This window comes from Bos taurus, chromosome 19 (genome assembly GCF_002263795.3).
Source record: "Bos taurus isolate L1 Dominette 01449 registration number 42190680 breed Hereford chromosome 19, ARS-UCD2.0, whole genome shotgun sequence".
NCBI lineage: Eukaryota > Metazoa > Chordata > Mammalia > Artiodactyla > Bovidae > Bos > Bos taurus.
The window spans coordinates 37,716,292-37,729,642 of record NC_037346.1 but is presented as its reverse complement, the minus strand read 5'-3'; the positions used below and the strand labels follow the sequence as shown (position 1 = coordinate 37,729,642).

Genomic DNA, 13,351 nt, shown 5'->3' with positions numbered 1-13,351 from the left:
CAAAACCACACACATCCTTCTTTCCTGGTCCCTATTAATAACTGGGAGCTGACTCCAACACAAATTCAAATACCTTCAAGGACCTGGAAAGGAAGAAGTGCCTGTAGTGACCCAAAGAGTCAGGACCAGCCTAAAGCACCCAAATTCAAAGTGAAAATAATGACACTCTGCTCTGCAGTCAAAGTAGGTCTGCAGGTCATCTTTCGCCCATGGACTGCCAGTTTGTAACTTGTGCTCCAAAAAAGAGCCATTGATTGCAGCCATCGCTGCCAGCTCTTCAACAGATCCCCCAGTAACCATCAACAGGAACTATAGATAGTGGAAGTACACACCACTGAGATCAAAACTCGTATTTTCTTGGAATGAGATACCCAACCTTCTCAAATAGTTCATTGGACTGGGAGATGCAAAGAACACAATTAGAACCCCTTTCCTGTCCTCAGGAATATGTGAGTGACCCTTCCCAACTCTTTGGGGGAATCTGGTGGGGTCCCCATGGTGGATGCGTTGAGGGCAGATGCTCACCACTCTCATATCGGCAGCTGGATAGATTGATCACCAATCATCTGGAAAAGAGAAAGGGGAAAGCACCAAGACAGAGACAGACACACTTGCCAGAACAAGTGACTGCATGCAAAAACATCCAGCCCCATGGGAGCTGAGTGAACTCTCAGTGGCCACACTGAGCCTGCTTTGACCATCCCTGTTACCAGGGACACACACCCCTGTAGCTGCAGAGTGACGGGAAACATGGGTGCAGAGTACTGTTGCTCTGCCTATGAGCTAGAAACTCTGTATTGTGATTATCGCTGATTTTGAAGCTTCACATTAACATCATCACTCCTCAATCCTCTAATTCCAGTGGCCCATCAGGAATAGGAAGCGAACATCTTTTTGGCCAAAATATTTAATGGTCTCCCTCCTATTGCCCCTGATTAAGGGAAGCTATGAGTTAGAAAGCAGATAAGATGTCAGATATCAATCAGTCTGAGGAGTGATTCATTCCCCCCTCACCAAGAATGGAGTAGGGTATGGCAAAATATTAAATAAGAACTGGAATACAGAAGCCACAGTCAGATCCTAAGAAATCAATGTGGTTCTGTTACATTTAAAGTATACTGAATCCCCAAGACAATAAGTGCTCTCTTAAAATGAGGAAATCGTCTCTCCCCACACAGTTTTTCAAAAGGCATTCTAACAACAGAATAAAGATGAGGACAGGTGTGGTTTTAGATTACACACACCATTATTTGATTCTATAAAACAGATAATCAAAAGTAGGTTCTTTTTTATATGAACCAAAAATGGTGTGACTTACTCCACAGTTTCTCCTTTACCTACTCCTTCGCAGCTGAGGCCCCCTCCCCTCCAGGTCCCTCCTGCTTTTCCCAACATGGATCCCCATTCCCCATCTTGCAATCCTAACCTCTTTTTCTTCCTCTTCTTCTTGCCTTGCTGATGGGCACTCTGAAGCCCCCTTTGCGCCCCAATGTTCTCTCTCACAAAAGCCATGGTGATGATTTCTTTAGAATCTTCTATAGAACCATCCTCTTTCTCTTCTGAGTCTGTCCCTTCCTCTTCTTCCAAAGGTAGGCACTGGAGCATCTCCCCTGCCTGCGAGGAGGCTCGGGGGAAATACTGCCCCCGCCTCTACCCTGGAGAGAGGGCAAACAGAATGGCAGTTACTCAGATCCACCTGCAGGGGGACCCCCTCCCTTGCTCATGTGGGCGGTGGGCCAGCACTCAGAACCAGACAACAGGTTGCAGTGCATGAAATGCTACCTCACCTCCACGGTTCGTGCAAGCTCCAGCAAGGAGCTGATTCCACCTTTTGCCATGACTATGACCTTGGGGACTCACTCAGCCAACTCTGGCCTTGGTTTTTTCCCTCCTGGGGTTTTCAGCATCATAGCAAGCTGAGATGCTATGCCCGGCACCAGGTAAACAGTCTTATTAAACTGAGTGTCTGGAGACAGCCTCAGAACTGAGCCCTGAGCCTCCCTAGCTGAGGGAGTTGGTCCCCATGGTTGTAGACGGGGTGCTTTGAGGAGGTCTGTTAACTATTCAGGCACTGCACCAAACATCCCGCATGCAACTGACATTCACAAATGCAGGACTGACTTGTAGCTGACTGAGCAAGACTCCAGCCCAGGGTCAGATGCAACCCTTCAGAGACTTCAACCACAGAAGAGGCTACAGTGTCTCCCTCACCATCCAATTCAAAATAAAAGCAAGACAAAATAATAAAATACCTACAAGGAAGTCCAGCAAAGTTTTCATCCCCTAACCCCACCTCCATGATGACTTCCTTGATGCTTGCTTGAAATTTCAAAATCAAGTTTTTCGACGTGGATTTTAATGCCCTTGCTTCACTAATCCTTAGGAATGTGTTTAGTCTGCCTTTGGGTAGCTAGAACTGCCCAGGCCCAATGAACTGATTCATATCCCCTTCACATCTGAGGCTTCTATGACCATAAAACCAGATTTCTGGTACATTCTCCTCACCTCCCCAAACCCCACCAACCTCTTCATTATTTTAATCCCTCTGATTTGATGCCAATAGTCCTCTTGCTAATTACCCTATTCTTTCCTCAAAACTCCTTGGCTTTTAAAAAATGGTTAATATCTTTACTACAATTTATTCTAATTTATTATTATCATTGAAATACTGTTAATGTTATAACATTAAAGGAAGCTCAGAAAAGGGCAAGGTGGGAAGCCACCTGTAACTAACAGAGCAACTTTGGCCTTTTCGTGCATTCTCTTTTTTTTAATGTGGACAATTTAAAAAGTCTTTATTGAGTTTGTTACAAAACCGCTTCTGTTTTATGTTTTGGTTTTTGGCCACAAGGCACGTGAAATCTTAGTTCCTGGCCCAGGGATCAAACCTGTGTCTTCTGCATTGGAAGGCAAAGTCTTAGCGACTGGACCAGAGGGAAGTCCCTTGTATATTCCTTTTTATTCTAAAATTCTAATTATCGTTAGTCTTATATAATTATATGTCTTACATATGTCTTATATAATTAAGTCTTATATAATTATAATTATATAATAAACAACATTTGATCTGCTTTTTGTCCCTTACTATCATATCATAACCATTCTTTTGGTTGTGGCAAAGTTTACATAGTTCTAGCTTTTCATCATTGTGTAATAATATCCCACTGAAGGAATGTGTCTGAATTTAACCAGCCGTTGCAATTAAATGCAGTTATTGGCAATGAAAGTTGCTTTCAATTCTGCTATTATATAAATAGCTCTAAAATGCACACTTTCATGTATAGAAGAGCCTTTATTTCTTTAGGATTATAGTCTTAAGATATTTATCCAGAACCAGAATTACTAAATTAATGGATATGGAAATTATGTAGCCTCTGATATTTTATTTATTTATTTATATCGCCATGTTATTTCCCAGAGGGGTTCCAACAATTTCAGCTACCACCAGCAGCATGCAATTACAGCAGGCTCAGCAGAGTCACACAGCCTCTTGGGAATCACCTCCCCTCTATACCCAACCTTGCTAATTCTAGACAACTTCGATACCTTACAGCCGTGTTTTATTTAACATTATGATACCCTGCCACCACTCTCCATTTCTTTTTCAAACCAAGATGGGGGAGGGTGCTCTAATTCAGAGGCTACCTATGAATAATTTAATAATAAAACCCTACATGGACATAATTCCTTAGGTTTTCCAAAGAATTTTCACATACACCATCTCACTGAATGCTCGTAGCCACCACTGAGAGGAACAGCAGAGCTCTTAAGTGGCCAAGAACTGCCCCTGGTTTCTCTCTCTTGCTGAAGAGGGCTGTTCCTCACAGCCAAGCCATCTGTGGTGACGCCTGCCCTGAGCAAGGGGAGAAAGGCTGCACTCAGTGCAATTAACGGATAAAACCTGGGCGTTGTGCGTCAGTTTTTCTCAGTGAACAGGCATATTCTTGGAAAAGTTCAAGAGGACTGCAGTACATGAAATCTTGACCTTGGACTGCTCGCTTCCTGCCAGGTAAACGGCCGGCTCCCCTCCCCTGGCCTCCACAATGGCTCCTGTTTACCAAGCCCTCTAGGAGGAGTGGCTCCGTTTACCTAAAGGTTAATGTTAACTTGAGGAGGGAAAACTGACCCTGAATCTGGCCTCTGGAGTTGCAAGTTGTCTTTGCCCTTTTTCAAATCCTTGCCCAAGTGGTAAAAACAAGTCATGGTTGCTTGTATTTGTCTGCCTCAAAGAGAACAACAACAACCCCCCCTAAAAAAAAAAAGCCAGTCAAATTCTGTTTACTCTTGCACAAGAGAGCCTCGGGCACAGAAGGCAAGGAAGGGACAGAGCTTGTGTAGTTCTGTGGGTTCATCATGGCAGACTTGCCCACCTTCCTCTGTAAACTAGGCTACATGAGACACACTTGGAAGGCACCCGAGACAGATGCAAGACAGCAGACAACAGCCATTGCCACATGTGACTATTTTCGCTTTGTCTTTGGGAGCTTTCTCTTCCTCAGCCCTCTTCTTCCTGTTTCATACCCAAGGCTAAATCCTGTTGGCTTCTCTCCAGCCCCTAAAAGAGAACAGCTCACTCAACATTTGTCACCAGGGTTTGCCTCCTGAATCTAGCCTACAGAAATGTTTACTTGCCCCACAGTGGTGGTCATCACTGTTAGAGATGTAAAAAAGAAGTAGCTGCCAATAACTGGGAAATGTAGATCTGTCATAAAAATCTAGATGTCCATTCCTTTCAGAAAAGGAGGTCCCCATAGCTTCAGACCAGCAATCAACCAGAACAGAGCAATGGCTCCCTCTCTAGACATTTTCCAGTCTGCCTCAGTCCCTATCATTCCCTGTTGTCTCCCTGATTCAGGGGCCAAGTGACAGTTACCCTCATGTTATTGTTTTCCATTTAGCAGCATTAAGAGAGAGAGGAAACACTTTTGTATGCCCCAGATCACTGCTCTTTCATTTAGGCTCCATGTCTGACCCCACAGACATCTGAATTTACTCAGACTCTGCTAGCAGATCTCAACTTTTCTTTCCCAGTCTCAGCAACTACTCCCTGTTAACCTAGGGGTTCCTACCTACTCTTCTGTCTTAAAATTTGGTCAAAAGCAATCTTGTAGCCTTGAGAAATCAAAAGAGGTGAGGCCACAGATTCAAAGAACAAGGTTAAGGAGAATGCAAAGAAGGGAGGGGGGCTGCTGCTGGCATCCTGAAATACGGTACTTATATCCTAGTGGAAGGGCCTGTGCCTGATGCTGAAGCTCCAATACTTCAGCCACATGAGAAGAACTGACTCATTAGAAAAGACCCTGATGCTGGGAAAGACTGAAGGCAGGAGGAAAAGGGGATGACAGAGGATGGGATGGTTGGATGGCATCACCGATTCAGTGGACATGAGTTTGAGCAAGGTCCGGGAGATGGTGAAAGACAGGGAAGCCTGGCATGCTGCAGTCCACGGGGTCACACTGAGTAACTGGCAACAACAACAAAGGGCCTGTGCAGTCAGGGATGTGGCTTTAAACCACTTACTAAGAGGCAGCTGTACGCAAGTGGCTAAGAACTCAAGATTCTGGAGTCTATCTGCCTAGATTTAAGTCCATGCTTTGCCACTTCCTAGGCGTGTGGTCTCAGGCAATTTACTTATCATAACAGCTCTCTGCCTTAGTTTCCTCAGCTGTAAAATGGTGTACCCCAGCCATGAGAATTAAATGTAGTAATTCGTTTGAGTTAATACAGTCTGCTTAGGAGAGTGCCTGGCACATAAGCAGGTGCTCACTATTTGCTATCATTCTCAGCTGTGTGGCCCTGGACTGTGACTTCTCTGATGGAAGAGGCTATTGTGAATTCTCAACTCTTGCCACAGTGTCTGACACATAACAGAGATCCCTATGCTTCTTGAATGAATGAACTGGAAGGATGAATAAACGCAGGAACTAGTTTCACTTTTCTAAGGTTCCTTTTCCTCATCTATATAATAGAAATGTTGTGTGAGCATAAAAAATAACTTTTTTTAAGCATTGACTTTGCATCCTTTCATACGGAAGGCATTTAAAACAGTTTCATTCACTATAATAGTAAATACTATTTACAACCTACTTACTTAGACTACTTAGCATGCATGCGTGCTAAGTCGCTTCAGTCCTGTGAGACTCTGTGTGACCCTATGGACTGTATAGCCCACCAGGCTCCTCTGTTCGTGGGATTCTCTAGGAGTGGGTTGCCATGCCCCCCTCCAGGGGGTCTTCCCAACCCAGAGATCAAACCCATGTCTCTTACGTCTCCTGCGTTGGCAGGCAGATTCTTTACCACTAGCACCACCTGGGAAGCCCACTTACCAAGTATAACAGGTATTAATTATACTTACCAAGTATAACAGGTATTAATTATACTAAAGCACTTTACATACATACTGTCTCATCTCATCCTCATAATATCATACCATAGATACTCTCTTACTTCTACTACAGATGAGAAGGCTGAAACACAGAGAGGGTAAGAGGCAGACCTGGGATTAGAAGCTATATTCATATTCATCTGACCCCACATCCTGTCTCTCGTCTACACTCCATCCACTGCCTTTTCCTCTCTGCCAATCACCCGTAAACGACCATAACCATAAAGTGAAGCGACTGATTTCCTAGCTCCCAGAAGCAGTCTAGTGATGTTAGCCTCTTAAGAATCAGCTGGTCCCACACCATTTTCCTTTAAGCCAAATACTTCTAAATCCCCACTTCCAACAAGGGGCCTGGATCTCCCCAGATCTGACATAATCTGAGACCAGCCCTATTGTTCCTACTGTGTATGTATTTTTACTCTGTTTCTTTCCCTTCTTTTCGCCAGTGTCCACACTGTACCAGGGCTCTTATTTGAGTGTAATTAGAGCATGTTCCAGTGGGATTCCTGAATATTACAGTGGGGAGGAACCTTGGAAATTGTCCAGTTCAGCCTGTTTGCTTCTTAGAGGTTTTGAAATCCCCCTCCCAGCTAGCGGACAGGGACAACTTGTAGAAAGCCAGAGAGAAGTCAGCAGAGCCAGGATCAAAGCCCCAGCTTCCTGCCCTTCTACATAGCTTTCCATTATGCCAGTCAGTGGGCAGGCAATATAGACCAAGGGACTTAGGGAGTTAAAGCAAAAACAACATACATACTATGCTGCACAAATATATGTAGCAAACATAGCAAATATCATCTTCAGTTCTTCTTGATGACACAAGACACAGTCAATTCCCCTTCCTAAGTAAAATAGTTAAGACAGTGGGAAAAAACCCTGTTTGCATTTTGGTATGGGATTTGATCTTGGGATCTTCCAAGCAGAGGTTGCCAACCAAAGCCTAGTGACAGCATGAAAATGACTTCCATTGGCCACCAGGGGGAGGGGATGAGCACCGGGAGAGCTCCACGCAAGCAAACACAACGCAGGTTACTTGGAGAGACCCATTTCCACTTCTCAAAGACTACACATGTTGACTACTCTTGGCCCGAGAGGTGCTACAGAAGGGTGGGAAATGTTTAGTGCTTTCCTTTGCTAGGCTGAATTAATATGTTTAGTTGCTCAGTCATGTCCGACTCTGCAACATAGACTGCAACCTGCAAGGCTCCTCTGTCCATGGGGATTCTCCAGGCAAGAATACTAGACTGGGTTGCCATGCCCTCCTCCAGGGGATCTTCCCAACCCAGAGATTGAACTCAGGTTTCCCGCATTGCAGGCAGATTCTTTACTGTCTGAGCCACCAGGGAAGCCTGAGAATACAGGAATGGGTAGCCTATCCCTTCTGCAGAGAATCTTCCCAACCTAGGAATCGAACTGGGGTCTCCTGCATTTCAGGCAGATTCTTTACCAGCTGAGCTACCAGGGATTAATATGGGGGTCTGTAAAAGGGAGGAAAGAATCATTTGGTTGTTAAGCGTTTCAAATGTTAGCCTAGTTTTTTTAACCCTGACCTTCACAACCTAGGCTTTTCTTTTGGTCTGTAGGAATTCATTCAGCACTGAAGAGTTTTCCTACTGTGTCTGCCTGTGATTTCCTTCTCTTCTTCCAAATAATAGGTTTTCCTGCACTCCACTCACCTTTTCATCTTTTAGTCCTCATTCCCCTACCAGAAGCATAGAACGCCTCTGCTAGCTATTAGAAAAGATAGAAGTAGATAGGGCAAAAAAGATATGGAGTAAGATCTCTGGATCTTGCTTTTAGCTTTGCCTCTTTGACATAGGATATCATATTTAGAAGCCAGTGCTTATATTCTCCCTCATTTCCTATCTTTTCTGTCATTACAGAGTCACCACTAAGATTAATATCCAGGAAAGTGCTTTGAACTTTGAAGCGGGCAGGATAAAATAAAATGCCTACTATGGTCCTCCACTCCTTCCCCTACTCTAGCAAGGTTATTTTTTCTGCCTCTTGTTACCAGAGTCAATTTGAGCACTATTTGGTCTATATTTTAGCATAAAACTATGACTTCAGAAAGGAAGGGCTTCCCTGGTGCCTCAACTGGTAAAGACTCTGCCTGCAATGTAGGAGACCTGGGTTCAATCCGGGGTTGGGAAGACCCCTTGGAGAAGGGAACAGCTATCCACTTCAGTATTCTGGCCTGAAGAATTCCATGGACTGTATAGTCCATGGGGTCACAAAGAGTTGGACACGACTGAGAGACTTTCACTTTCACTATGGTCTTTTGGCTTTTCATTCTATCCACCCTTTGAATTTCAGCACAGGGCCTGAAGGGACCCTTAGCAAAACCCAGACTAACAAGGGAGGCACTCAACTATTCAAGGGTTTTGCCAATAAGTGCTGAGAATAACTGGCCACGTTCCCTGCGAACAAGAAACTTGCTGACTCAGATGCCATCTTTTATTCTGCTAGAAATCAAGGCATTCTGCAAGACTGGAAGATGCAATTTTCAGGCAGGCTCATACCCAGTCATTTTCTCCACATTACGCAGTCGGACATGACTGAAGCGACTTAGCAGCAGCAACTAGCAAAGACAGATTGGTTCTGGATCCAAACCCCACCTCTACCACTTACTATAACAGAAGCGTGACTGTGGATGAGTGAGTCTCTCTGTACCTCAGTTCCCTCGTAGGTAAAATGAAAATAATATTCACCTCATGAGGTTGCTTTAAAGATTACGTGAGTTAATATATCTAAAGCTCTTAAAGTAATGTTTGGTTCAAAATAAGGGCTATTGTAAAATGAAAATGTAATTGTGGCACTGGTATACACAATAAATAACTTAAGTGCCTAGCACATACTAGGGTTTAGTAAACTGTTAACTCCCTTCCCACGTTCATTCCTATTAATAAATATGTTACGTTTTCCCCTAGGGTTCAAGTCCCAAAGAATTTTCCTCAAGCCTAGAAGGGTTTTCCTTCAGGAAGGTGAGAAATAACGCCTAGAAGTGAAAGAAAAAGGAGATAGGTTATTTGCTGCTGCTGCTGCTGCTGCTAAGTCGTTTCAGTCATGTCCGACTCTGTGTGACCCCACAGACGGCAGCCCACCAGGCTCCCCTGTCCCTGGGATTCTCCAGGCAAGAACACTGGAGTGGGTTGCCATTTCCTTCTCCAATGCATGAAAGTGAAAGTGAAGTAGCTCAGTCGTTTCCGACTCTTAGCGACCCCATGGACTGCAGCCTACCAGGCTCCTCTGCCCATGGGATTTTCCAGGCAAGAGTACTGGAGTGGGTTGCCATTGCCTTCTCCGAGGTTATTTGCAGAGGGCTGGAAAGGAGGTAGGTTATTTGCAGGGGGCTGCGCTGCCACGAGAAACAGAGTGTCTTTCTGTAAGGATTCTTCAGACAAAGTTAGAAAGGTGGTCAGGAGAAGGATCCGAGGATGAGGAATGAGGAAAGGGACAGAGTTGTGCGATTCCCAGGGATCTCTGGTATCTCAGGGACAGCTCCCTGGGGCAACGATTTGGGGAAATCGAGGGAGGGCAGGAAGTGAGGGTGCGCACAGAGGGCGACCCAGGTTTGGGAGGAAAGGTAGGTTAGGAAAGAGTGAGGAGCTGGGAAAAGAATGGCTGGTGTGTGAGAAAGGTACTGGCATGGGGTCCTGAGGATGAGAAAAGGGAGTGAGAATATTTCAGCAATGAACTGAGTATGGGGCGTGGAAGAGGGCAAGCGATACCTAGACCTGCTGAGAAGAGGTGGGCTACAGGAGAACCGAGAGAAAGCAGGGGCGTGCGGGAGGCTTTTGCCACAGAATGCCACCAGGGAAGGGCAGAGGGGTAGCCTTGGGAAACTGGGCACCGTGGGGGACAAGGGGGACATGTAGAACCCGGTTTTCACTGGCGAGGCACTAGGAGGCCGCAGCCTGGGGGCAGCAGCGGGCTTTGGGGCGCTCTTACCCGCAATTCCTATTCCCCCGTCTCGCCCCCGCTTGCCGCCCGTATAGTTCGCAACCACACTCGTGGGTCCCCTCCTCGGAGACACGTTCCCTCTGGCTGCCAGACAACCCCTAACCCCAACCCTAGCCGCTCCTAATTTGGGGTCCGCCCGGCCCCCCTATTTGCATATAGGGCTTTCCAGGGCTTCGATTGGCCCCTTCGGTAGTTGGCATGCCCCCAGCCTCCCGAATCCAGTTAACCGCTCGGAGAGAAGCGCCCGAGGTCGTCCCGGGAGACGCCGAGGACGCTGGGACGCGGGGCCGCGCTCCAGCCGCGCGAGGCGCAACTACCGCTTGCCCTCCGCGGGTCCCCGCCTTACCGGATCCGCCCAGCCCTCCCCGGTCCGCCCCGCCCCCGGGTCCTTGGCGGACCCGGCCCGCGCCGTCCGGGCGTCGTGCGCAGGCGCGGCTTGAACGTCGGGGACCGGAGCGAATCAGAACGTCTGATTCTGGAGCTCCAGGGGCGTTAGTCGGTCCGAGCGAGGGGAGCCTTGGGCCTTAGGCACTCTGTAGAGGGTAAACATCCACTACCCGGAGCAGGAAACACCGAGCGGAGAGGGCTAGATTGAAACCCAAGTCGAGATCTCAGGTTTCCTGTGTAACCTCGGACAGCCGACGTGACCTGAGACTTAGCTTCTTTAGCAGTAAAATGGGTATCACAAGCCTGTGACGAACCGCTCAGGCTTATTGAATCATGATACCTCGGGGGGGGGGGGGGGGGCCGTAGGGGGGGCCCTGACCCCGCCACTGAACTGGCCAATAAGAAAGAGCCGCCCAGGGCTCAGGGGTTTTGACTTCTCAAAACAACACCTTGACTGTTCTCAGGTGGAGAATCAGAGTAGTGACTGGATTCAGGTAATTGTGGTTTCCTAAAGTTTCCACCTGTCTGAGCTTAGAGTCCTGCCTGGAAAGGATTGGCAGCCAGTAAAGAATCGGACACGACTGAGAGACTAAGCACAGCACAGAGCTGTTTTTGCCTGGGTTAATTCAGATTGGTGAAAGATTGAACAAAGGATTGATTTTAAGTCTTGAATCATAGCGATTTTGAGAAACTCCCTTAACGGATTGAACCGAGGAGGGATATACATCCCTCTTCGTTCTTGAAATTTTTCCAGATGCTTGACTTGATGCCACTGAAATGTAGCTGCTCCTGTGAAAAAAAAAGATCGTTTAGTCCCAAGGAGTATGATTTATGTAAGACTTGGATCATTACTTTCTTTTCCAGCAATTGAGGGGAGACATGTAAGAAGGAGAAGGCCTCCTAAGAAAACCTGTGGTCAAAACAACTAAGGGAAAAGACAAAATCCACATCTGTGATGTGAAGCATGCTGAAGTTAGTCCAGGAGCTAAATTTTAGCAGGTTCACTGGGAACTTTGTACCCAGGACTTCGTGCCATGCTGTGATAGAATACTAGAGAAACAGCAGGTGAATGGACTTTAAAAAAAAAATCTTCAGGAGAGTTTTTACTTTTAAGTTGGAAGTATTTGGGCTACAGCCGATGCAGAAAGAAATCCAATTTGAACTTCCCTGATGTAAATAAACCAGAGTTTTCCAAACACCAGTGGTCACAATCTGGCAACCCCCTCCACCCATCCAGGAAGATCTCCAGTCAGGCAGGCACCACCCAGCCATTTGGAATGTCCATTTTCTTGGACATTCCAAAAAATTGTGTAAACAAGTCTCATTAGAGACTTCCATCCTTTGAATCCCTAATCACCCCCACTCTTATTAAACTGATGTCTAAACCTTAATCCCTAGCTATTTGGGGTAGTTACTCACTCCTGAATGCTCTGGTGTACATAAAAACTTTGTTACATTTCAGACCTAAATTGGTAGAGGAAAAGTTTTCCTGCCAACCCAGGACACCACCCCTTTACCTGCTGATCTGCTCAAGCAGGAGGCTAGAGGCAAAGGCATAGCATAACCTGAAGCAGACACTAAAATCCTGCTACTTGGTGCTTAAATTTACACTGGAGGGCCCAAGGTGCACCCTTCCACAAGCCTCTCTGCCATCCTGTTCTCTTCCCTCTTCCCACCAGGTGGCCCTAGGCCATCTTGCCCTTCCCCCTCTCCAGGGCCTTGGGGATCCAGGTGACCATCATCAACTGGCCACCCAACAGATGCTTCCCTAAGACCAACTGTCCCAGCTCTGTTCCCCTCCCCCATCCCGCCTCTTTCTTTCCCCAGTGTCCTACCAATCTGCTCTGGCAAGCTCACGCTTTGGTCTCTGGTCCCTCTGGAGTAATATTGTGATGGAAATGAGAGAGAGGATGCAGGAGGGAGCTACAAAGATTTACAGCTTCCAGAGGGCTTCCATTAAAATCCCTGACAACGGGTTATTTATGAGAGGGTTGGCCGCAGTGGGAGCTAATAGGCCAGAGCCTGGCACTGCTGTCCTTTCAGGGGTAATGACAGGAACAAACACAGGGTGAACAGTAGAGCTGCCCCCACTGGAGAGCAAAGCAGGGTTCAACCCCCTCAGGCATCCCCTCCAGGGCCAGAGAGTGACAGCCAAGAAATCTGAGCATCAGCGATTTGTAGCAGACAAACCAGAAGCAGGAAAACCCACATGACAAACACTGGGGTTTCCTGAGCCTAGGTGTGAAGGTTAAAGCAGTGTGTTAGAGGGTCCTTGCAGTCCTCCAAAAATGTAAACTATGTCCCCTCCTCTGAACTCCAACTAAGAAGCAAGAGTGTGTGAAAAAATACAGGTCTGAAGCTGTTTGTTTGCACTGTCTTTTTGTTCCTAAGGCACCCACCTGACTAAATAAATAAAAGACAATAACAGAACCCTCAGAAGTTTATTTACAGTTGACACACACTCTGTTTCCCAGTTTGAGACACTTCCTTTAAGTAATTAATGTAAAAAGATAAGAGTGTCCTGCTTTTGGTCCCCTGACCCAAGATCCAGCCTAGAAGCCCCTTCTGCTTGTGCCAATCAAAAGAAAGTACTGGTATATGTACATGTACATCCCTATG

At 46.4% G+C, this 13,351-nt stretch overlaps 1 protein-coding gene across 3 annotated transcripts in view; it reads right to left on the bottom strand.

Annotated features, from left to right (window-relative positions):
• The window catches only part of TTLL6 (tubulin tyrosine ligase like 6), a 45,988-nt gene extending 36,518 nt beyond the window's left edge, over positions 1–9,470 (bottom strand). For 2 of the 3 annotated variants that reach the window (XM_059878519.1, XM_059878520.1), the window contains exons 1-2: positions 1,428–9,470; positions 526–564 (exon numbers count right to left, since the gene is read on the bottom strand). In XM_059878519.1, the coding sequence (XP_059734502.1) occupies positions 526–564; positions 1,428–1,605 (217 nt within the window). In that variant the 5' untranslated portion in view covers positions 1,606–9,470. Of the gene's footprint in view, positions 1–525; positions 567–1,427 lie in introns of those variants that run through there. The other variant, XM_059878521.1, reaches the window with a different exon arrangement.
• Positions 9,471–13,351: the final 3,881 nt, after the last annotated feature.